Consider the following 26441-nt stretch of genomic DNA (forward strand, 5'->3'; position numbering starts at 1 on the left):
GGAGTAAACAGCTTTACTTTTCTTCCTGTCATTTGGTCTGGAAATGGAAATTTGCTGAAATCTTGTCAATTTCAACTTTTAAATAACCCAAATGGAAAAGTGTAAGGGTAGTGCCAGGAAGAACTGACCACAGTTGGTATTTGAAGCATGCAGAATGACTTTACAGTAAATAAAATCTCTTTCTTCCACCACCACCACCCCAAAAAAAACACTTAATAAAAGCAGTAGAAAGTTCAGCAGCCCTGTAAAACCCCTCATGGATAAAAATAATCGAAAACCTTTAATGCATCCATTTAGGACAGAACCAGCAACCTATTTTTCTTCCTGTTCAAATCAACCATCAGTCCTTGTTTTTTTACAGAATAGGCACAGTGGTCTTTTGAAATACTGTTGGAAGTGTGTTGAATAAAAGATCTTCTCAAAGATAGGCATACCAATGTAACAAAGGGCTGGATGGAATTTTGCAGAGAACAGACCAGGAATTACTCAAGCAGAGTCTAAAGCAGATACCAAGTGTCCAGCTTCTCCTGCAACCCAAGCCAAAATGACCCCAAAGGTCAATGACTGGTAACCCAGGAGAGAGAGGTATGGCTGCCACAAATACGAGCACAGTAGATACCAGCCCTCATCATTGTGAATGGAGAGGTAGGTCATTTGTATGCCAAGATTTGTGTTGGGAGAAGATGGAAAACATTACTTTCAGGCTGCTTCTGCAATAGCAATAGCACATAGACTTATATACCACTTCACAGTGCTTTACAGCCCTCTCTAAGCAGTTTATAGAGTCAGCATATTGCCCCCCCCAAAATCTAGGTCCTCATTTTATTGACTGTGGAAGGATGGAAGGCTGAGTCAACCTTGAGCTGGTGAGAATCGAACAGCGGGCAGTCAGCTGTTTCGAGTTTCTTTCTCACATCTTACCCTGTTGATTCTGCAAGGGTGACTGGAACTATATTTTATTAAGATAGGCTACACCCAAAGATGCTTTTTCACAAGGCAACTGGACTTTCTTTTTTCTCTTTGAAAACATTTTGCTTCTCATCCAAGAAGCTTCCTCAGCTCTGACTGGATGGTGGGGAATGGAAGGATTTATATTCCTTGCAGGCACCTGGTCATTTGCATTCTTTTAGCGAGTCATTGAGGCCAACTGGAGGCTTATCTGTGTCATCAGGATCACCTGAGTAGTGCAGAATGGATGTGAAGCCTTCTTGGAACTCCTTGGAACTGCTGAAAAGACTGTGTTGTAGACTGGAGATAGATGATGTTGAGAGAGGGCTGTTCAATTTTGACACTGATGACCTCTTTGACCCCTCTTTCAGACCAGAGGTCCTCTCTGTCCAAAATGTGGATTTGCTGTCTTCGAAAAAGTGACCAAAAAGAAAAAAGACAAAGGCCACTTATCTGATGACACAGATAAGCCTCCATGTGACATCAATGACAGCAAATGACCAGCTGTCTGCAAGAAGTATAAATCCTTCCATTCCCCACCATCCAGTCAGAGCTGAAGAAGCTTCTTGAATGAGAAGTAAAATGTCTTCAAAGAGAAAAAAGAAATTCCAGTTGCTTCCGGAAAACGCACCTTTGGGACAACCATGACCTGGATGACTGAGAATCTCCATAGACATTTAAAAATAGGCTAGAGTAACAGCATTTTGAAAACCTGTGTTTTTCCTTCCATCTCTCCTATACCCCAGTGAATGAGGACAGAGCCAGTCTGAGCATTTTTCTGATGCTTCACTGTTTTCTGGGCTCAAAGCATGCTCGGTTTTTGCTACCATTTATATATTTTTTTTCTCTAAAGTCATCTCCAATGATCTCTATAATACCATCACCAATAGTGATTGTCAAGATCATCTCTGCATTCCTCCTCAGTGGGGCATCTTCATGCCATGGTTAATGGGACTGCAGGTGAGCACTGAATCTAGTTTAAGAATTAAGCATCCTAAGAAAGGAATGCAGGGCTACTTTGAAGTTGCCTATCAACATCTGAATAGTAAACACAAGTGTCTGATATGTCTCCTACCAAGATTAAATGAATTTTACTCTTGAGATTGTACTTTTAAAATTATTTCTAAATGTGCATCCATCCATACAGATTAGCAACTAGTAATTTCTTGGGATATGACTATTGCCTTTTTTGGAAGAGTTATACAGTAAACCACCATAAATAGTAAGTACGATTCTCCAGCTATTTGCACTGGGTGAATGATCAAGTTCTCTAGGGGAGGGATGAGCTATAGCTTGAAGAATTAAAAACTGAAACACTACATGAAGATATAAAAATAGGAGGAAAATGGTGGCACCAATTTAACCAAGAAAAAAAATGCTGCTACTATTTTTAAGAAAAGGAACAGCTGGAACATATTTTGTGTTGAGCACAACCACATGTATTTAATGCAAGACCCTGATTTGCGATTTGAAGCAATACCCTTCTGCCATTCCAGATTTAATTTTTGAGGATAGCTGATAATCAGTTAGAGAAGTCAGCCTTTTCCAGCCTGAGGCTTGGAATACCTTGTCTCATAATAATAGGAGTTTGTTTAGTGACTGTTCAAAGTTACAATAGCACTGAAAAAAGCGACCTATGACCATTTTTCATACTTATGACTGTGCAACATCCCCATGGGCATATGATCAAAATTCAGACATTTGGCAACTGACTCATATTTATGACAGCCGCAGTGTCCCAGGGTCATGTGGTCACCTTTTGCAACCTTCTGACAATCAAAGTCAATGGGGAAGGCAGATTCACTTTACAACTGTGTCACTAACTTAACTGCAGTGATTCGCTTAACAGCTTTGGAAATAAAGGTCGCAAAATGTGCCAAAACTCACTTAACAAATGTTTCACTTAGCAACAGAAATTTTTGGGCTCAAATGTGGTTGTAAGTTGAGGACTGCCTGCAATAAATATAACATAGGTTGAAGAATGCTGCTTTATGGTAAAAGTTGTACAGAATAGTTTCTAGAAATATTTATCATTATAAATCATAATGTGCCATTCTACAAACAGTTACTGATATGGTCAGTAACCCATACAATACTCCTGTAAGGTATTATTACTTTGCAGATGAAAGACACAGATGAGAAAATGATTTGGTGATGTAATGGCTAAGGACATCCACATTCATAGTTCATCATGGTTCAGCAATATTAGCAAGCATGTCCACAAATAAATATTGTTCTAAAACAAATATTTGGCCAGCTGAGTAGTGACTGACTTGCCATCTAAAGTCAATTTTATGTGCATTCATCAGGAAGTAGCCACTTCTGAATATAATGGAATTTGTTCTGAAAAAACTGTTCCTAAGGATTATGCCTTGATTTTTCCATATTTGTTGAACAAGAGGTATTCCTTTACTTTGCATTATTTTATAAGAAGATAGATTGCGATCTACTGAGTTGGCAAGTGTTTCTCACCCTAATTGTTTAACTATATAATAAAGATTATTTGTCACATAATGAATTGTTTAACTATACAATCAACCACTCAGTCTCAGTTTTATTTCTGAAATGAGGAAAACTTGAAAATCAGTAGTAGATTTCTTTAAATAAAATTTAAAAAATGTTCAAATTCCTCAATTCAAGCCCGTTTACAGGTAGTCCTCAACTTACGACCATTTTCTTGTTGTAAGTTACAACAGCACTGAAAAAAATGTCTATTTCTCACATTTACAACCCTTGCAGAATCAAAATTCAGATGCTTGGCAACTGGCATGTATTTATGACGGTTACAGTGTCCCCGGGTCATGTGATCCTCTTTTGCGACCTTTTGACAAGCAAAGTCAATGGGGAAGCCAGATTCACTTAACAGCTAACCGCAGTGATTCACTTAGCAACTGTGGCAAGAAAGGTCATAAAATGGGCAAAACTCACTTAACTCTTGTTTAGCAATGGAAATTTTGGGCTCAACTGTGATCGTAAGCCGAGGACTACCTCTACCTGCACAGGTTTTAGCCTCCTGGCTGATTACACATTCAAATTTGTGTACCTGCTGACAAATGACTCTGACAAAGGGAGGGGAGAATGAGACTTCATTGGGAAGAAGATGGGAATCATTGCATGACTGACAAGAGAAAGCCAGAGTCTGCACCATACAAATATAAAAAGAAGAGTTCTGAAGTAAGGAGAGGACCCTAGAAAGAAATAAAAGAAATTGAAATATCTGGTGTCTTTTTCTGTTGTCAGGTGTTGAGAGGATTAGAGAGGCATGAAAGTAAGGAAATCTCAACTGCTTGAGCTAAAGTGGTAACTCATGCCACATTCCATTGCTGTCAGGCAGGAAGAGGAAAGGGTATCATAGATTTTTTTGGCTCCAGATGACAAATAAGTGGAAATAGAAAGTGGGTAACCATATTCTTCAGCTACTTACTACCACAAAATAAGTATGGTGTGGGGGGGGGAGAAAGTAGAGAAGGTGGCGGTGTTAGAAATAAACCTGCCAAGAAAAGAACCAGGGGTTTCCAGACTCAAGGCAATTATTATATTAACTCACCCAGCTAAAGTGAGGATGGCCAAATATCCTTTGATTTGAAAAAGTGGGAGGAAAAAGCCTAAGATTTAAACACTGGAGCTTAGATTTATATATAAGATTTGGTTGCTAAGTACTGCTGTTGTGGTTGACTTAATTTTGTTCTGCAATAAGATAATCAGTTTAGCTAAATCTGTGAGCCTCCACTTAGAAAGCCAAATTCTGAATTAGGAGTCTGCAGAACACATTAATAGAGGTCAAAATCTGGAGAATCTAGACTTACAGGTGTCAGGTCTACAGTGATTATGACTTAGATTATAAGTGGTAAAAATGTAAAATATTCACATTGATATCACTTCAGTCAAAAATATTTGTTGTTTTAAATGTTATTTATTTCTTTGCTAGATTAGTTTCCCTTTTTGCTTTTACTTTCTAAGCCTGTTACTTACCTTTTTTTGTAAAAAAAAATATATGTCTTCCTTAGGTGGGTATTCCTGTATGAGAAAGGCTACCAGTCTAAGGATAGCATCATAAACTCTGTCTCAGTGAAGCTCAAAGGCATCGCACTAACAAACATTAGTGGCATGGGTCCGTACTTATGGGATGTGGCAGAATATGTTTTCCCTCCTCAGGTAAGATCTTGGGAGCGAGGAAGAGTTGTTTCCAGAGAAGAAACAGAGACTTTGGAACTGGGTCATAAGTGCCTTTTGTGGGGGTCTCTCATAACTTCAATTGGTTGCTAAGCAACTGGTCATAAGTCAAAGACTACCTGTATTAATTTAGGAGAACTTTCCCTTTTACTTGTTACTGGTTGGTCAAAGGTTGACTCCAGGGTTCTGCTAAAAGAAACATGGCAGTCAAAAGGAAAAATCAACCTGCTCCTATTTTGGATGAACATTTATTAGTTAAAAAGGTAAAAGGTAAAGGTTCCCCCGCACATGCGTGCTAGTCGTTTCCGACTCTAGGGGCTGGTGCTCATCTCCGTTTCAAAGCCGAAGAGCCAGCTCTTCTCCAAGGACGTCTCCGTGGTCATGTGGCCGGCATGACTAGACGCCAAAGGCGCACGGAACGCTGTTACCTTCCCACCATAGTGGTCCCTATTTTTCTACTTGCATTTTTACATGCTTTCGAACTGCTAGGTTGGCAGAAGCTGGGACGAGTAACAGGCGCTCACTCTGCTATGCGGCACTCAGGATTCGACCCGCCAAACTGCCGATCTTCTGATCGACAAGCTCAGCGTCCTAACCCACTGAGCCACCACGTCCCTATTTATTAGTTAGATTAATATTAAATTAAATACAGTGTCACATCAATATTTTAAAATCTTCCTAGTTTAAAGGGCTGGGAATTAAATTGTTCAATTCTAATTTTGAAGCTCCTGGGAAGTCCAGATTGTCTACATTTATTTCTCACCTATTCCTGCCCCTGCTGTGAATAGCAAGAGAGTTTTGTCCTCATTTTCTCTTCAGGCCTATTGGTCATTCAGCTCCAGCTCTAAGAGGTGTGGTGGCTCAGTGGCTTAATGATGCTGGAGATGGTCTCTGCTATGGCAGTTCAAGCCTTAGCACTGCATGGCAGGGTGAACTCCTGTCACTTGCCTCCGTTTCTACCCACCTAATAGCTCGAAAGCATGTTCTATGCAAGTAGACAAATAGGTACCACTTTGGTGAGGAGTCAGCTGGTGCTCTGTGCAGGCAGTCAGATTCCTAATGGCTCTGAATCTTCCTGTTTGTGAGGTGGCTCTGGGAAGGGAGGGGGTCATCTTTCTCTGGTGCTACCCTCCTGTGGCACATTTTGGGACGTGCACAAGCATTTCCTATAACGGAGCTGGTACCTTGGCAAACCAAACTACTCCTCTGCACTAGCATTGTGGTCTCCTGGCTACTGCAACATATCATCATCATCATCATCATCATCATCATCATCATCATCATCATCATCATCATAGTAATAATAATAATAGAAACAACTAGAAAAAATAACAAAATACTGCAATCTGCACATTAAAGTTGAGTGATTGTGGAGGAAGAAATCAATAGTTGTACCAAAAGTACAACTTGCCCTTGGAGCAATACGCAAAGGGTTGCCTAGATACATGGAAATTTTGAACTTATCAGATCTAAATATTCTGACTTTGTAAAAAAAACAACACCTTACTCGGAAGTGCCTTTACTCAGACGTCCCTTTAACAGCTCTTAGGTCCTTGGTTAGGACTTGAACTGTTAAGTGTTTGCCATTCCCAGACTGTGAATCGAATTGAAAATATTATTATTATTATTATTATTATTATTATTATTATTATTATTATTATTATTATTATTATTATCATCATCATCATCATCATCATCATCATCATTATTCATCATCAGTCAATTGCAAAAGGTGGCTTTACTGGGGACAGCTTCCATCCTGTGACGATATCTGTAACACTGTCAAATATCCAGATCTGCCTCTCCCAAGTCGATAGGTAGACAAATATGCCAAATCCAGTCTGAACATCTGGCTGACTGTGCGATGATTAATAACAACAACAACAATAATAATAGCCCCAGCTTTTTCTTATTTCCTTAGCTTATGAACAGAAGAACATTGAAATGCATCATCTATTGCTTACCTCCACTTAAAAAATCCACTTTTACCTACAGCCATGGTATTTTTCTAATGTTTTTCCATGCGAATATTAATGAGGTCAGATCTTGCTTAAGTTTTCCAAAGTTTTTCAAGATAAGATACCACTTTATAATGCCTTGGTATACTGGAATACTGCATCCACTTTTGGTCATCACAATGTAAAAAAAACGTTGAGACTCTAGAAAGAGTGCAAAGAAGAGCAACAAAGATGATCAGGGGACTGGAGGCTAAAACATATAAGGAACGGCTGCTGGAATTGGGTATGTCTAGTTTAATGAAGAGAAGGACAAGGGGGGACATGATAGCAATATTCCAATATCTCAGGGGCTGCCACAAAGAAAAGGGAGCCAAGCTATTCTCCAAAGCAGCTGAAGGCAGGACAAGAAGCAATGGATGGAAACTAGTCAAGGAGAGAAGCAACCTAGAACTAAGGAGAAACTTCCTGACAGTTAGAACAATTAACCAGTGGAACAACCTGCCTCCAGAAGCTGTGAATGCTCCAACACTGGAAGTTTTAAAGAAGAGACTGGACAGCCATTTGTCTAAAATGGTGTAGGGTTTCCTGCCTGAGCAGGGGGTTGGACTAGATGACCTCCAAGGTACCTTCCAACTCGATGATGATTATGATGATGATGTCAATATGAACTGGCTGCTACCTCAAGAGAGGGCGCATAAAAGTATGAACTCCTAGATTTACCTAACTGCATCACTACAGCCAAAGGTCTAATGGTACAAGTCCTGGTGTGATTTTTTTTAACTTTCTGTGCTTAGCCAGGAATCAAGAGGCTAATCTGCAACTATTAAATGAGTAATTTCATATTCATTTTATTTTCCTCTGCAGGGAGACAGTTCCTTTGTGGTGATGACTAACTTTATTATCACTCATGGGCAGAAACAGGAAACCTGTCCAGGGGTATGTAGCTTGATATTGTCACTGCATATCTTTTAGTTTATTCGTGTTCTGTAGGATGCCATAGAGAAAACCTCAGAAAAAGAATGTAAAGTTAGAAAAATTTGTATGAAGCCAGAGAAGACAATGTGAGGAAGAGACTGGAGGTTGCCCTGCCTTGACTTTCTGTAGCATAAAAAAGATGAAAGGAAACATTATCAGGTTTTTAAGATGCTATTGTTGTAGCCTAAATCCTTATAGTAGAGTTTCAGTATGCCTTGCAAAGTCTGTTTTCTGATTTAGTTTACCTCAAAGTGTTGACATCCATCTTGAAAGCCTGACATTTCCCCTTCTCCCTCTCTTGCATCAATGAAAGTCAAACATATTAAGTTTGTCCTTACCCTATCTGCTCTCCCCAGATTTAATTCAAAGCTTGCTAATGATATTTGCATTATTTCTTCAAGGTCATCACTGCAATTTTATACTGCACATTCTCACTGGGGAAATGATAGCAAAATTCCTAAAATACATCTGAAAATTGCACCTAAAATACACCTGAGAATTGCAGATGCAAAATATCTGAGGAGGTACCATAGTGGGGAAAGCTGGTAAACAATCAAAATTGTCTGAGGAACACCCCTTCACCAAACAGCACCATCTTGTATATAAGGTGGAAGTAACAAGAACCTCAGATTGACTTTCATACAAACTGTAGAGTCCCCAAGATTTTCAGGAATGTCTCTCAGTCATTCATACCACACTTACACACATATTTAAATAGGAAGTAGGGGATAATTCCCCCAAAAAATTTTTTTAATGAAAATTGAGTACGCTTTTGTGCATCCAAAATACTTGGAAAGCAGAAAAAAAACCAAAGGATAGAAGGAAAAATATAATTTGTTGGAAAACAACAGGATTAGTTTACATGAATATCGAACAGAAGGGTTTCACATGTTCTCATAGGACCTACTTGTTTCTATATCTATTTGGATAGTGTCTCACATTCCCAATCTTCTGATATTTGTGGTTAATATCTAGTTAAATATTTGCTGCAGTGAATGGCAGAAGTAAACTTGTTGTGGGGATTCCCTCCTCTTTTTTAAAGAAAGACCCCTAACTTGAACACACTACCATGGCACCTGGAAGAATGCCAATGTGCTCACACAAGCCTCTTTTGATATTCCCTCATACTCCATCATCTCACTCTTTTTCTGAAAACAGAAAGGCTGCAAAACACATTCCCTTCAATATCATTGGTATTTCCCAAAATATATCTAAATGCCACTGACCCTCAACCCCCCACCAACTCCTAATGAGTTTCACAAACTTGCTTAGTAATAATAATGGCAACTACTGTCCAACAGTTTGTTTGAAAGACCCTTCCATAAAAAAGGACAAGGATGATGTAATGGTACGTGGGAAAGAACTTGGAAGACAGGGTAGAGACATTGGCAAGGGAACCTTCAGATAAGAGGCAGCATAGCCTGCAGCTGGATAGTGGGCAAGGCAAGAAGCTCAGAAGAGACCTCCTCAGACAGTAAAAGGGGAGGAGAATTGTACTTTCAGACTTGCAAGATTCTATCAATGCAGCTTTACAATTAAGTAGCATTAGGTCATATGGTTATGATTTTTACCCCGCAAAGTCGACAATAGGGGAACCCCATAGCATCCTGCAAGAAGGGCGACTAAAGAAGAATGCAAGTTGCATTCTTTGTAAGTGTTCCCATGGCAGCCATGTTGTGAATGGGCAACCGTCTCCTGAACAGCCATGTTGCAACTGTACACCAACATGCCCACCAACTGAAAAAGGTTCTATAGCTAACCCCTCGCTTAACTATACTAAACACATGGAGTTTTTGTTTATTCAGTAATATATTTTAAAAGTTCAGCTTTCTGTCATTTGCATAACTGAGTCCCTATAGTCACACATTTTTAAAATAGACTGCTAAATGTCACGTTACTGGGCAATGAGGTCTAGCAAGACTGTTAAGAGGGCTTGCAGTCACTCTCTCCTTATTGAACTGCTTCCATTTTTCTCCTCTTTGCAGCATCCTGAGAGTGAGAAGTGTAACAATGACAGTAACTGTAATAAAGGACAGTTTCTTCGCCGAGGTCAAGGTGAGAAAGAAAACTAGTTTAAGCTCTAGATACACAGCAAACTTAATCAGGTCAAATATAGCCCAATGATTTTCTCATGGTGTCTTATCTGAGAACAGGTAGTCCTCGACTTACAAGAATTCATTTAGTGACCAAAGTTACAAGGGCACTGAAAAACATGACTTATGACTGTTTTTCACACTTATGACCATTGCAGCACTCCTATAGTCATGTAATGAAGATTTAGATACTTGGCAACTGACTCGTATTTACCGCAGTGTCCTGGGGTCATGTGATCCCCTCTTGCGACCTTCTGACCAGCAAAGTCAATGAGGGAGCCAGATCCACTTAACAACCATGTTATTAACTTAACTGCTGCGATGATTTACTTAACAATTGCGGGAAGAAAGGTTCGTAAAATGGGGCAAAACTCATTTAACAAATGTCTCATTCGGCAACAGAAATTTTGGTCTCAATTGTATTTGTTATTTGAAGGCTATCTTTTGCATCACACACTGAAAGCTTGGTTAGTGTTAACCTTGATTTGATTGTTTTTATGATTTAATGTGTCCTATGAACTCATATGATAGTATTAGTTTATAATTCAATGTATTGTGTGAACGCAAACAATGCCATTATATTGTATATGTTCAATAAAGAAAGTTACTTCCTTGTTTATGTTACTTGTCATGTGAGTTATTAGATATACTTTAAAAAAAAGTTTAAAAGAATTTTCCTGGAATGTTTATAGTCCAATATCCTGTCTTCCATAATGACTGATGGGAAACCCACATACAGCTATAAATTAAGTATGAACTGACATGAGATTTTTTTTTGAATTTCTCATTTTTGAAAACATGCCTGTTTGGGTTCTTTCACTGTTTCATTTTGTGAATAAAGTTTTAAGATTAGATTTGTAGACAAAGTTTTGCCATTTCCTTAATGGAACATATTTTTCATGAGGATATGCATGTTATACAGTATGTATTCCGTAATACTATTTTTTAAATTGTTGACACACTGCACTGCCAAATACAGAGAACCATGAAGTTTGAACATACCTAAGCTTCCCATTTGAATATTGATTCAAAAATCCTAAATTACAGTGCATGTAACATTTAACAGGCGTACAAAAAGAGCATCTAAGAGGAGAAAAATGAGGATAGATACCAATCAGTGGCTGTGTGATGTTGACAAATTGTTTTACAGGAGCTGGGGAGAGGAAGGAAATTGGGGCTAAGGTTTTGAACAGAACCACTTATATTGCAACATTTTGAGGCTCTTCCTCCATTATTGTTTCATTGCTCGCTGCTGCTGATATAAATGCAATAGAGCAGCTTTCTCAAGCTTGGCAACTTTAAGCTGTGTGGACTTCAACTCCCAGAATTCCCCAGCCAGCATGTCCACATAGCTTAAAATTGACATGGTTGAAAAACACTGGCATAGAGAGGTAAGAAAAGTTAACAATACAGGTAGTCCTCGATTTATAACACAAGTCTCCGAAAAAGAGACTTATGGCAGGGGTGTCAAACTGCCAGCTGGTGGGTCAGATGCGTCATGCCGAAACTGCGCCCATTTCATTGCTGGCAATGGGAAAAAAGTCACAATATGTTGCGACACGTCATGTGACGTTGAGAGTTTGACACCCCTGACCTATGGTATGGATTCAAAGTTCAAACATCTGCCCTTATCTGCATCACAGTCACATGAGTGGATTTTGGGTATTCAGCAACCAGTCTGTATTTATAGTTATTTGCAGTGCCCCGTGGTCACATGGCCACAATTTACATTTCTGCTAGAAACCGGTATTTACTTCCTGTTTGCAGCAAAACTACCCCATTGCAAATAATGGTTTCACAACAACCATGGTTTGTTTTTTCTGAACGACCCTGGCATTTGCTTTACCACTGCCACAAAAATTGAGTCCCATAAAATTGAGCCTTATTACCATCACAACTTACAATCGTAATGGCAGAGCTCTGCTATGGTTGTAACTTGAGAACTACCTGTATAAGAATATAATTATGTGGACACATACAGAGAGTATTTAGTCTAAGGCTAAGTGTACCTAAATCCTTTATCATTTCCTGACGGAATCTGATTTCCAGACCCTTCACCATCCTAGCAGCCATCTTCTAAATTTACTCCAGTTTATTACTCTTGTATAGCCAGTTCTTTGCAGGCATTGAGCGAGATGGAAGGTTCAAAACAGCAACATGCTCTATTGAAGGTCAGAACAGAACAGAAGCAACAAGGGAGCTGCTGCACAGCTATTTATATGGTTGGCCGATAGGCGGTGACCAACAGGTTTGAAGCATGAGTTTCCCACCCAAAGACCTACTTAACCGGTTGGAGCCAACCAGTCTGGGCCAGCTAGCAAACGTTACAAAATACACAACTAGTACTTAGCAATTGAATGCAACCAATTAGAAAGCAGTGCAACAAGAGCAAACACAACATGTACAAAAGGCCAATACATTACAATTACTATAATTTTAGTTTTGAATGCTGGTCCTGAGAATCGGACACATCATCCCAGATGGAGAAAGTAGAGAAGAATTATTACACCCTGAACTACAAAATTGTTAGCTTTGATTGTGTTATGTTGCATCATGAGTTTAAAAAGCAATAACATAGAGAGAGGAGTAATACAGGGTGGTCTTTGGTTCAAAGGCTCTGTTTGGTTCATGATGGTATCTAGGGTGATGTTCATTCACATTTTGACTATACTTTCCTCAGGAATCATGACTGGGAAGTGTGTGAATTTTAGCCGTACACAGAAGTCCTGTGAGATATTTGGCTGGTGCCCTGTTGAAATTGATGACAACATTCCCAAGTAAGAAATGTGGGGGTGGGAACGGGGGTTTCTGTTCATAATGATGCTAAATCTCAGGAAGGAAGAATTAGTCTTCTATGGACTCCAGTATTTCCATGTATTTTCACACCTACACATCAATGTTTATCTCTTACAGTCCACCGTTGCTTCTGGAAGCTGGAAGGTTTACCTTGTTTATAAAAAACAGCATTACTTTCCCCAGGTTTGGAGTTTCCAGGTAAGTCAAGGATTCTTGTGACCATAAGCTACAGCCCTTCTGTGAGGGTGGATTTTATTATATTTGGTGATTTATCCCTCCATCCATTCAAAACATTTACAGGTGTCCTTTATTTATTTATTGTATTTTGATTCTGTCCATCTCACTTGGATGACTCTGGGTGGTTTACAAATAGAACCATAAGATCATATAAAAGCCATAGTTAAAACAAAGTAAAAAAAATGGAATTAAAACAAAATTAAAAAGAACAAATGAGAAAGTTAAAGGCAGAGTGCTGTCAACCTACCATTTACCTCCAGGATTGATTAAGCAGACTTTTAGAGTATCATATATCTTTTAAAATTTGTCTTATTGAAGAATTGAGATGGCTTAATTCTCAGCTGTTGGGACGCAATGGCTCAGTGGGTTAGGATGCTGAGCTTGTCGATCAGAAAGTCGGCAGTTTGGCGGGGTGAATCTCGAGTGCCGCGTAGCAGCGTGAGCACCTGTTACTCGTCCCAGCTTCTGCCAACCTAGCAGTTCGAAAGCACGTAAAAATGCAAGTAGAAAAATAGGGACCACTACGGTGGGAAGGTAACAGCGTTCCGTGTGCCTTTGGCGTCTAGTCATGCCAGCCACATGACCACAGAGAGGTCCTCGGAGAAGCGCTGGCTCTTTGGCTTTGAAATGGAGATGAGCACCGGCCCCTAGAGTTGGAAATGACTAGCACGCATATGTGGGGGAACCTTTACCTTTACCTTTAATTCTCGGCTAGAAATATTGCTATATCGCCACCTTATGATATTTTTAATACACCTATTATTATAATCATTATTCAGATCTTTATATTTTCCCTATCTGGTTCATACTGAGATGCTTAAGAGATGTAACATAATTTGAAAGTAGTTATACCGTGAGCTAAGAACAGAGAAACAAGTTGAGACAATGGTTTGCTTTCCTCTAATACAGACGCAATCTTGTTGAGCAAGTTACTGAACGCTATCTGAAGAAATGTGTTTATCACAAAGACAAGGATCCACTGTGCCCTGTGTTTAAACTTGGATATATAGTGGAAGAATCTGGACAGAATTTTTCTCAACTTGCTTTTAAGGTGAGGCTGTTCTGAATGGTCAGAGGCACAAAAAGTTGACAGACCATAGGCCGAGCCACAGGATCCAATACAAGCCACCATGATGTCACATGCTTGGCATGAATTATATTATTAAAATGGCATAAATTATATTATTTGCACAATGACATAATGTACATGACATCACTTTCTTCTTTGCAACCCTCTCTGCTGCAGAAGCAATCTGATTTGCGTAACTTTCCTCCATCATACCTTGATGTGCTTTTTCAAGAGGCAACTGAACTTACTTTGCTTTTCCTTGAAGACGTTTTGCTTCTCATCCAAGAAGCTTCTTCAGTTCACTAAAGAAGCTTTTTGGAAGAGAAGCGAAACATCTTCAAGGAAAAACAAAGTCCAGTTTCTTCTTGAAAAAGCACCTTTGGGACAGCTATGACCTGGATGACTAAGAATCTTCATAGACATATACCCTTTGTGATTCACAAGACAGTTTGTCACCCATAAAAGAAAAGGAATTTCAGGGGCAAAAAACTATGATAGAAGGTTCTGTGTTTACTTAAAAGCAAAAGGCCTTAAAGCTTAGTGTCATCCTTAGCTGGTCCAATGTAAAAGTACTGTTGCCCTCTTTACACAGCAACAAGCAGCAATTTTGCTTCACCAGTCAGTGTCACATCCTTGTGACCTCCGTAGAGTTTGAACAATCTGGCATGTAATGGCCATTTTAGGCTGCTCCTCTCCATTTTGGCTCCTCAGTGGTATAAGATTTAGCCTCTAGACCAGGGTCCCCAACCCCTGGTCCATGGAACAGTACCGGGCTGCAGCATGCCAGCAACTGATCCGCACAAACAAGCAAAGCCCCATCCGTGGGATGCAGGCAGCACACAAAACCATGCCCCCTCCTGTCCATGGAAAAACCTCTCTCCACGTAACCGGTCCCTGGTGCCCAAAAGGTTGGGGACCTCTGCTCTAGACCCCTTATCATCTTTGTTGCTCTTTTCTGCACACTTTCCAGGGTCTCAACATCTTTTTTTTGCATCATGGGGACCAAAACTGGACACTTGCTGCTTCATTACACAGTTTTCTCTATACCTATCAGCCATTGTTCAGGTTGTTTTTGAATATAGGTTTAGTATTCTTCCAGCATAGTGCTAAACTTGTACCCCAAAGTACCATGATAATCAGTTTTGTTTTGGTGTGATGTCTCAAAGATCTAGAATGACAGAGTAGCATTAAACCCTTATACCATTAAACTTATATATAAAAAACACCTATGCCACATCAGAATACGTTTTGACAGATGGTTAAATTTGCTATTTATTAAAACTCCCTTCCTATGAAGTTGTAGGCCCTTCTCGGAAAATGATTGGATATTTTTCCACTGTTTGGTTAATTCATGGGCCAACAAATCTAGGGGAATCCACCAATCTCTCTCTAAATGGTCTCCGTGCAATGAAAATAAGATACTTGTTAGTATCATGCCAATGGCAGGACAAGGATCAGCAGAAGGGGCATCAAATTTTATACCACAGCAAAATGCAAACAGCACTTTAACTCAAGTGTGAGGAACCATTCTAAGCTCTCCTTCTGTCCCCATAAATCTTCCTACAATCTTTAGGCACCCAGCTTAGGTGTCAAGCAGTAATTTTTCAGCACCTCATTTCAGAAAGTCAGAGGCCATCTCTATATCCTGTGCTGACAAATGCCACAGGTTAACACAGTGTCATGTGAAAATATCTCTCCCGCCCTCCAGGTTGAATTTCCCACTCTCTAGCTTTTATTGCTAGCTTTTTATTATGAGAGCATGAGAAAACATCTATTCACTTTTGCAACATCATTTATTTGTAGACTTAAATGATGTCCATTTTAGTCTATGATTCTTGCATACCACTTTGCCTTTACATTCCTTCTAATATATGTAGCCATGCCATTGCTGCTGTGGTAGGTGGCTCCAACAGGTTGTAGCCATGAATTTTGCTTCTTCTGAGTGGCTGTTCTTTGTTTTCTGTGTGCTTTTCTTGAAAAATGGCCATGTCTATATTACTTTCCAATAAATATTTGGAAATATATTGGATCCTGGCTCTGCTGAGCCCTTCAACATTGATTTGGCACATTCAAATAATATTCCTGATCTCTCTTGCCATTTGGGCCTGAAAAGATCTAGAAAATGGCCTAGACATTGGTATTTGAACATAGATCTTTGTAACATTTATATTTTATTGTGGTTTACTAATCTAGGTGAAATGTTGATATAAATTCCTAGTCTATGTATGATATGCCATACACTAAATAAATAACCCTCTTTCCCTTTTTGTGCCCAGCTGGAGTACAGAAACTTAATAATAATAATAATAATAATAATAATAATAATAATAATAATAATAATAATAACAACAACAACAACAACAACAACAACAACAACAACAACAACAACAACAACAATAATGTTGAAGGGACCTTGGAGGTCTTCTAGTCCAACCCCCTGTTCAGGCTGGAAACTCTATACCAGTGATGGCGAACCTTTTAAGGACCGAGTGCCCAAACTGCAACCCAAAACGCATCATCAGGTGCCAGATGGGCCTGGCTCATTGGGTGGGTGTGGCTGTGGTGGTAACAGCAGACTGGGTGGGACTAAAATGTTCAATGAATTCCAACTTTGCGAGATTTTTTTCCGCGCGAGAAGTTGAAATTGATTGAACCTTTTTTTTTTTGCATATGGAAGCGGAGGCCTAAATCGAAAAGGTTTTATAAAACCCAGCTGAAGGCCTAGGACTGGGGCGACGGTGCGTGTGCCCACAGAGGGGGCTCTACGTGCCACCTGTGGCATGCATGCCATAGGTTCGCCACCACGGACCTATACCATCTCAGATCAATGGCTATCCAGTCTCTTCTTAAAAACCTCCAGTGTTGGAGCACCCACCGCTATTGGAGACAGATTGTTCCACTGGTTAATTGTTCTGTCAGGAAATTTCTCCTTAGTTCTAGGTTGCTTCTCTCGTTGGTTAGTTTCCATAGAGAGAAGCAGGGCTTTTTTTTGTCATAGAATGCCCAGAACGGAGTTCCAGCACCTTTTTTGGACTGAACCTTGTAGGTTGGCAAGGCGGATTGTATGATGTGTGTGAGTTCCAGCACCTTTTTTTTAAAAACAAAAAAGCACTGGAGAGAAGCAACCTAGAAACAACTCTTGGTACAGCTGAAAATGAAGTGGGATTATATTTGATTAGTATTTGGAACAGATTACCAGAAAATAACAGGGCTTAAACCTGGATTGAGAAGTTGAAAGAAATGTTCTGAAAGTTGCCAAGAAAAATTCATGGACAAATCCAGGACGTCATCAGGAATTGAGGAATTAAGGAAATGAGTTCGCCCTAAATGAAATTTCAACTTCACCTTCTATTATGTGCCTTTTTCTTTAAATAGCCTTAAATATTCTAATCAATTTATGAACAAAACCTACTGTGATATTTTTAAAAAGTGCTGCTTCTGTTTGGACAGGGAGGCACTGTTGGAATTACCATAAATTGGGACTGCGACCTTGATTGGCCTCAGAAATACTGTGTACCTGTTTACAGATTCCATAGGCTTTACAATGAAGACAGTAACGTCTCGCCAGGCTATAATTTCAGGTATGGATTGACTTTTGTGGTTGTTTCATTTAGTGCCCCACATTTCAGCTGTTATGTAAACCAGTCTGGGCCCTATACAACTCAGGAGAACAAACAAGGAAAGAAATATCAGGGAATCAAAGTCAAAAGTCAGGAGCCAGTAAACCCAATGGAAATTTAGGATTAACCTGAAAGCTTTGCTAGTTCAGCATACGAACTGAGTACTTAAGAGCATTAGGACGTGTCATTGTCTAGAAAACCCAAACTAGTAACATGGAGAAACAGCACACAAAGCAATGGATTGTTGAGATAAGGTATGATCTCTGTTTACAGTCTCTGGATGTTTGCTTTAAAAAAAAAAGTCATTGTAATGAATGTCAGTTTATATTCCCCATAGGAATAAGTAGGTTTAGAAGTGGAAATTCTGTTCCAGCTCAATAATTATAGTAGACCAGCACCATCTTGTGGATTGCTGAGAACACTGCATGCATGTTTGGTTACATTGAGTTTCATACAGAAAAGTGGTTCTCAATATGTGGGTCTAGGGATCCTTAAGACCCTTTCAGGATCCTGCAGAATTAAATAATGTTTTAAAATGACTCTGTTTAAATTAGTAATGCCATAAATATTAATAGATGCAACCCAGATAACCACAGCTTTTTAGGGTCCTCTATCATTTTTAAGGGACGCTTTGGCTCAGTGGGTTAGGACGCTGAGCTTGTCGATCAGAAGGTCGGCAGTTTGGCGGGTCGAATCCCGAGTGCCGCGTAACAGAGTGAGCGCCTGTTACTCGTCCCAGCTTCTGCCAACCTAGCAGTTCGAAAGCACGTAAAAATGCAAGTAGAAAAATAGGGACCACTCCGGTGGGAAGGTAACAGCGTTCCGTGCGCCTTTGGCGTCTAGCCATGCCGGCCACATGACCACGGAGACATCCTCGGACAAGCGCTGGCTCTTCGGCTTTGAAACGGAGATGAGTACCGGCCCCTAGAGTCAGAAACGACTAGCACGCATGTGCGGGGGAACGTTTACCTTTACCTTTACCTATCATTTTTAAAAATGTAAAGGGGTTCTGAGACTGAAACGTTTGAGAATCGCTGAGATAGAATTTTTTTGTTAATAAATTTTGATTTTGATTATATCTTGTGAGATTGTTCTAGTCTCCATCTCCACTCCACAAAAAAAATGATTGGGGTGGTTAAAGGGCAATCTTCCCACTACAGTAATATTGACAACTAAACAATCCATGATCTATTGGATCATTGTTTCAGAGACATTTCCCTACCTAAATAGAGAAACTGAATGACCAAGGGCAAAAAGAAAGCATTGGGAGCAGAAATTTCCAACTTTCTATTGGTTTGACTGTGGTTGACCACTCTCTGGCAGCCAATGGTGGCACTGGTCTACCCAGGCTCCAGAGGGGTAGGCCAGGATCACTAGTGGCTAAAAGAGGAGACCCTAGACCTAATCCTAATGTTCAGTCAGCACTTAATGCAAGAATTGAACAATTCCCACCAAGTATCTATTTTCTGTGATTCTGTGATTTTTATCATTTGGTTCAATGTCTTCATAGTTACCCTTGTGATATGTAGCCTATAAAACTGTAATCTATTGCTTTGTGTCATCATCCGTTGCATACATGGTCCAATAATTCAGGACCAGGTGTCAATATTTAAGAAATTGTAATATTTATTTTATTTATTTTATTTTTATTACATTTATATCCCGCCCTTCTCCGAAGACTCAGGGCGGCTTACAAGCTTAGCAGTATACAAGTTGAGATTTCAAAACCCCGAAGTATTAAAAAAAAAAAACCTTTACCTTTAAAAGAGGAAGGGGGAAACTTGAAGCACAGGCAAATCCTGGGAACTTGACCAAAATTGGTCAAAAGAATCCAGGTGATAAAGGTTCCAGACTACAAACTGTGGAATCCAAAGTATTGGCTTTGGGCCTAAGGTGTTTAGGAGCAGTTTATAAGAATGACTATGTCCAAATGAGCCTGGCCATTCTTTTGAAGATCAGCACTACATTCTGATCCATAGCTGATCTTTATACTTAGCAATACAGGCATTGCCTTTTTGCATAAGCTCTATGCACATAGAACACTCTCTCAAGGGTTGTAAGCAGGTCTACTTTTTTTTAAAAAAATGTATTTATTGTATCTTTTAGTACCTGCTTTGATTAAATGTTGCCTAGAAAGACAGCTCACAAATATTTTAAATTTATCAGTGCATCATTGATAATAACAGTTCTTCATTCCAGCCAATCTCTTGCTTTTTCTGCTTTATTTTTGAAAGGTATGCCAGATATTACAGAGAAAATGGGAGAGACATGAGGATTCTGTACAAGGTGTTTGGCATCCGATTTGATATTTTGGTGAATGGGAAGGTAGTGCTTGTTTTTATAAAATGATTCTTTCCATTGTCTCTGTCCCCTGGCTTATCTCTAATACTGTCCTTCTCACAAACAGGCATTATGTTGGCTTGTAATCTCAGATTACTTTATCTACATATCATGAACTGTGTCAGGTCTTTATCCAACCTATACAGACAGCTAAGCAGGCTACCTTTCCTCAAAGCCCACAGTGGCATAAATAATTCCTCACTGTCCTCTTTTATCATGACAACAAACTCAGACAGTGATTGACTCTAAGTCACTCTTTAGTTTATTACTAGAGGAATAGCTAGGCTAATTGCTACTTTTGGTGCTTAATTAGTCAACCAAAGCTCACTTGAGGTCTCTAATTGGTAACAGCCCTAATAATAGCTACTGTATTCACATCTTCTTTTCCCAACATCTTTGAACTTTCTTTTTCCTCTGTTTATCCAGGCAGGAAAATTTGATATTATTCCAACAATGACTACTATAGGTTCTGGGATTGGTATCTTTGGAGTGGTAAGTGCCTGTACTTTGTCTGTATCTGTATTTTGCTGAGATCTTAAGATTCTACTAACAGTTCATAAGATCCCTAAAACCTTTGCAACTCTCATAGAAGTCCCTTTTTAGAAACTTCAGCATGCAGCATTCTTGACAGTTATGTATATGTCTAAGTTTGCCCATATAAGTACTGTATGCTACTATGGAAACTGCATGGCCTGGTGGTTAACCCTATGTAGTTTTAAAGAGACTAGCACAGCTTTAAAATCTAGGTATCTCCAAGATGGCCTGCTCTGAGTAGAATCTGCCCATCTGGTGAAATGTCATATTATGGGTCCTAGTGTCAAAAGGAGGTCTTTTAGTGATGATGTCTCCCTCCTAGAATAACCTCTCCCTGGATAAGGATTGCCCGTCTTTAATAGGTTTTGAAGATACTTGAAAATCTGGTCTTTGGAGGTCCTTTGGAGATAGTATCACATGATCCTTGGTCACTGCAACCATTGTTAAATATGTGCTAGTTACCAAGCATCTGAATTTTATTTTATTTTATTTATTTTTATAACATTTATATCCCGCCCTTCTCCGAAGACTCAGGGTGGCTTACAATCTTAGCAGTAGCCTTCATTCTATGCATATGCCTGCTTGTTAGGGCTTTCACACACACCCCAAGCGGCATTATTACAAAGTCAGCTTATTGCCCCCAACAATCTGGGTCCTCATTTTACCTACCTCGGAAGGATGGAAGGCTGAGTCAACCTTGAGCCTGGTGGGACTCAAACCTGCACTAATTGCAGGCAGCTGGTGTTACTTAAGGAGGCATTAGCCCACTGCTCCACCAAGGCTCTTCACATGACCATGGGGATGCTACAACGGTCATAAGTGGGAGGACCAGTCATAAATCATTTTTTCAGTGGCAGTGTAACTTCAAATGGTTGCTTAATGAAGTCGAGGAGTACCCGTAGTTTGGCTGCTCCTGTCTAACATGAATTCTCTTCCAGCTTCTAGTGATGGATTCTAAGATCTATTTCTGAAAGACCACGTGATCGTTTCACCACTACCGCCCTTCTCTAGAAACCCACACTGATTTGTTTTCTGTACCAACATGCACAGTGGCCACTTACACATTGCCAAAATAAAGCAATACATCAGCAGAAGGAGACACAGCGTGAAATGTACTCAATTAACTGAAATATTGAAATACAAATTTAAGAAACGTTACTGTAATTTAAAAAGAAGGAAGCATCTCCCTATCATGGAGAAAACTGGCTGAAAGAGCTGTAACTAAACAATCTGCTGCCTAGATACCAACTGATTGTGAATGGGCAAGTGAGGACAAGCAACATTTATTAAGGAAGTCATATTGTCCAACAGAAATCATGCATTTGTGAGCCTTCTGTCTTTGTGGTGGAGGAAAGAGAAAGAAGGAATCAGGTTGGGAAGTAGACTTTAAGAATATTGTGCTTGTAATTGAGGGGAACAGACAAAAAAGGGAAAAAGCAGGCATCTCTTCATTGTTTTTTGTATTCCTAATTTCCTAGTGGTCAGTGGGACAAAGGGAGCCAAGAGTTGGTGTTTTTACAATTTAGATCCAACATTATGTATAATGGCACAGTTGTCAACAAGTCAAGATTCTTATGGAAGGTTTCAAAATTTGATAAATAAACTTGTAGTCACACAACATTTCCAAGGGAGAGAAAGCAAATGATTGAAGTCAGGACAGTAGTTTACAAGATTATTTCTTCTCTAAATTATCGTGGATGCCCATCTTACTTGTATTAAAAAGCAAGGATGATACCTGCCTGCCAACCAGTCATTCTCTATGAGAATGATAGAAAATGGTGTCCAGTTCTACCTCACCATATTTTTCAGACTATTTCAATACGTTAACTTTATTGGTTTGGAGGTTTTCAATATGTTTTGTTTCTGGCAGGCCTCTGTACTTTGTGATCTGCTTCTGTTAAATTTCCTATCTGACCGGGACTACTACAAGCAGAAGAAGTTCAAATATGTAGAGCGGAATTATATCAATTCTGTGAGTAGACATCAATCTTATTCAGCTATGCACTGAAATATTGTCCTTTCCTTATTGAGCAGGACCCCAAGCACACTTTAAAATGGAAATCAGAACTGAGAAGATTCACCTGTCCAGTGACATCCTTTCTCATGTTCTGGATTTCTTCTGCCTAATCAGATTGGCCATGGGATCCTCATGGGAAGAAACTGTTTGTAGAGACTTTCTTTTGTGGGTTAATATGCTTACTGAGTGCCAGTAATTGTTATGATTCTGCTATATTTCCATACATTCTTCTTCTGCCCTGCCCTGGTTTTAACTTTCAGGTTTGATTCCCTATCAATAGCCACATCCTGCGTCTTTGACTCCTTGTAGGAAATTCAGTAGTAAACACAATATCTCTCCAGAAATGCAATTTCAAGAAGAATTCTACCCAAACGTTTTGCCCATGGCAAGGTAGAAATTACTCCTATCAGATAGGAGTAATTGAGTATAGGTAGTCCCTGACTTATGACCATAACTGAGCCCAAACTTTCTGTTGCTAAGAGAGAGAGTGAAGTGAGTTTTGCCCTATTTGACATGTTTTCTTACCACAGTTTCTGAGTGAATCACTGCGATTAATTTAGTAACACAGTTGTTAGGTGATCCATTAAATTTTCATGTCAGAAGGTTGTAAAAGGTGATCACATGATCCGAGAACACTGCAACCATCATGAATATGAGTCCATGGTCAAGCATATGAATTTGGATCACGTGACCATGGAGATGCTGCAACGGTCGTAAGGGTGAAAAATGGTCATAAATCACTTCTTTCAAGGCCTTGTAACTTCTAATGGTCACTAAATGAATGATTGTAAGTTCAGGACCACCTGTATACCAGAAGGCAAAATGAAAGACCAATCAAAGCACAGAGCAGTCACCATTGCTCAGGAAGACTATGTTGCTATAGAAGGGCTAATTAGACTAAGAAGCTTTACTGAACTCATCCCTGCCCCAGATTCAATGGTGAGATTTAAGAGTCAAGCCATGTAGACTCTCCCATCTAGGCGTTAATTGGATCCAGACTGGCTTAGCTTCCAACAAATTGGGATATTTGGATAGAAGAATATTCTGTGGGATGAAATCTTTGCATCCAGAAGACAAAGATTCTTGCATTATGCACCTTTCATTCAGACCTAAATCCTGAAGACTTTTTAGCCTTTTGCATCAGTTATATAATGTTAGATAAAGAAATATACCTCCCATTTTATTGAATAACATGTTTATCTTATAATCTTTTAAAACAATATTCTTAGGAAAAAGAAGACATTGACATGAGCAACTCACAAGGGAAAGAAAAGAGTTCTCTATGAAATTGTAAGTGAAAATGAGAAATAATGATCATAGGAGAAATAATCCAATCCCCATTATGCTACTTAAATAATTAAATGTATCTTCCTTCCTCTTCCTTCCAAACCTCACAAATGACATAGCTTCTCTGACGTGCAGAAAACAGAATCTAATAAAAGATCAAGCATTATTGCCATCAAATTCCATGCCCTGGTTTTATCCATTCCCAGTAAAAACCAAGGTGTGCCCATCAATTTCCCCATACAACATTACCCAAAAAGCAAGTTTTAATATGAAATGTTAAAGATATTTCCATGGTGGCTTTTTGATCTTGAAAATTATATGTCTGATTGTTTGTTTCAAGTGTCAGAGTTCCAAACTTTTATCATCTCCCTTTTTTTCTGATTTGCAGCAAAGGTGGGATTTGATCAGCCTTTTTCCCTTATACACTGGACTTGCTTCCTGAGATCCTGTTTTAAAGAACCATTCAATGCGTTCAGCACAGAAACACTGGACCCACACAAGGAATGTGATTTTAAAGTCACTCAGTCTGGAACACTTTTCACTTCAGTTATGTATTTATCACAAGGTGAAAGGTGTTGCAATTGTGTCAGTTGGTAGGATTCCAGGGGTGTAGAAAACAAAAGCTGTAAGTAATAGTTTGCTATCTTGTAGATCTAAACAAATTATAATGCCAGGTTTTTACCAGGTATTTGTGAGCTTCCTCATACCTGCCAGGGGCTACTAAGTTGCTGTGGTTACTTAAAACTAGGCAGCCCTGTGGAAGGGATGTGCGGGCTTTTCTCAGCTGAAAATGCTAGTGGAATCTTCCCCACTCAGTTTCCTTTCAAATTCACTCGGACTACAACTCCCAGAATTCCCTAGGGAGCTACTATAGAAGATTCTTGCCACATGACTATTTCTACATACTTTGGCTGGCAGGGGTTCTAAGCACTCCCAAGGATCAAAGTGCTTGTGAGCTTAATGGCACAGCTGAAGGCCTGTATTATGCACACACACATGTATACACATCTTTTCCACACACACAACCCTTCCCCTTATTCTTTTCGATCAGTAGCATCAACTCCTGTTCATATTCCATGAATCAGTGAAAAAGAGCTGCAGAGATTTATTTTGAGAGAAATATTGTATTTTGCTAAAAGGGGAGGAAATGAGAGAAAGAGAGCAATAAAACTAGTTTTGATACTACCTCAACTTGTTTTGTTCAGTGATTCCCTTTTTGAGTATGTGAGTTTAATAGGGGATGGATGTGTCAATAGGGGTACCAGACAAATCTGCTCCAGATTTAATGTATGATGTCTGCAAGCTTCTATCATCTATCTATCTGTCTGTCTGTCTGTCTGTCTATCTATCTATCTATCTATCTATCTATCTATCTATCTATCTATCTATCTATCATCTATCTATCTATCTATCTATCTATCTATCTATCTACCTACCTACCTACCTACCTACCTATCTATCTATCTATCTATCTATCTATCTATCTATCTATCTATCTATCTATTTTCAAAAACTGAATACTTACACTGGAGAAATGCTTGCAAACAATGATCTTATTCAAAAAAGGGAAGCCAATTCCTTGCCTGGAATTGTGGCCCCTCACAGCAAGTATTTCCATCTTGCCTGTTCATTCATTCATTCCTTCATTCATATAGAGAGAAAATATATAATGCCCAAGAGGTACAAGAGCCTTGGTGGAGCAGTGGGCTAATGCCTCCTTAAGTAACACCAGCTGCCTGCAATTAGTGCAGGTTCGAGTCCCACCAGGCTCAAGGTTGACTCAGCCTTCCATCCTTCCGAGGTAGGTAAAATGAGGACCCAGATTGTTGGGGGCAATTAAACTGACTTTGTAATAATGCCACTTGGGGTGTGTGTGAAAGCCCTAATAAGCAGGCATATACATAGAATGAAGGCTACTGCTAAGCTTGTAAGCCGCCCTGAGTCTTCGGAGAAGGGCGGGATATAAATGGAATTTTTTAAAAAAAGAAAGGAAACTATAACAAGGAAATAAAATGATTTCCAACCTTTTCTTCAACACATAATTGCAGTCTTATAATCTCTCCTCCCTCTTGGATATTATGCAAATCTCTTCAGGCCCACACTTAATTCACTTTTTAAAAAATCTTCAAACCCATAAATCATCATATAAGGATTTCCATCTTTTCAAAACTGAGCTTTATTTTATTAAACCTGATCTAGCCCATTCCCATCAGAAGAAAGCCACAAATCTGTAACCTGGAAATGTTACAGATTTGAGTGTCATCAGCATACTGATAGAACACAGCTCCAAATCTTCTCATGAAGTTTTCTAGCAGTTTCATAGAAATATTGAAAAGCTATGAAACATAACAGAGCCCTGAAGACACCAGATACCAGTTCCCATGCCTCCAGACC

General features: G+C 39.3%; 1 protein-coding gene across 2 annotated transcripts in view; it reads left to right on the forward strand.

Annotated features, from left to right (window-relative positions):
• The window catches only part of P2RX1 (purinergic receptor P2X 1), a 37817-nt gene extending 12591 nt beyond the window's left edge, over positions 1-25226 (forward strand). Inside the window, exons 2-13 of one of the 2 annotated variants that reach the window (XM_081314146.1) lie at positions 4956-5103; positions 7944-8015; positions 10040-10109; positions 12828-12924; positions 13061-13141; positions 14090-14231; positions 17700-17830; positions 20104-20194; positions 20636-20701; positions 22614-22715; positions 23990-24050; positions 24436-25226. In XM_081314146.1, coding sequence (XP_081170272.1) covers positions 4956-5103; positions 7944-8015; positions 10040-10109; positions 12828-12924; positions 13061-13141; positions 14090-14231; positions 17700-17830; positions 20104-20194; positions 20636-20701; positions 22614-22715; positions 23990-24046 — 1057 coding nt within the window. In that variant the 3' untranslated portion in view covers positions 24047-24050; positions 24436-25226. Of the gene's footprint in view, positions 1-4955; positions 5104-7943; positions 8016-10039; positions 10110-12827; positions 12925-13060; positions 13142-14089; positions 14232-17699; positions 17831-20103; positions 20195-20635; positions 20702-21681; positions 22115-22613; positions 22717-23989; positions 24051-24435 lie in introns of those variants that run through there. The other variant, XR_014024655.1, reaches the window with a different exon arrangement.
• The last annotated feature ends 1215 nt before the right edge of the window (positions 25227-26441 follow it).

The sequence above is a fragment of the Vipera berus genome (assembly GCF_964194415.1).
Source record: "Vipera berus genome assembly, chromosome: 1".
In the NCBI taxonomy this organism is placed as follows: Eukaryota; Metazoa; Chordata; class Lepidosauria; order Squamata; family Viperidae; genus Vipera; species Vipera berus.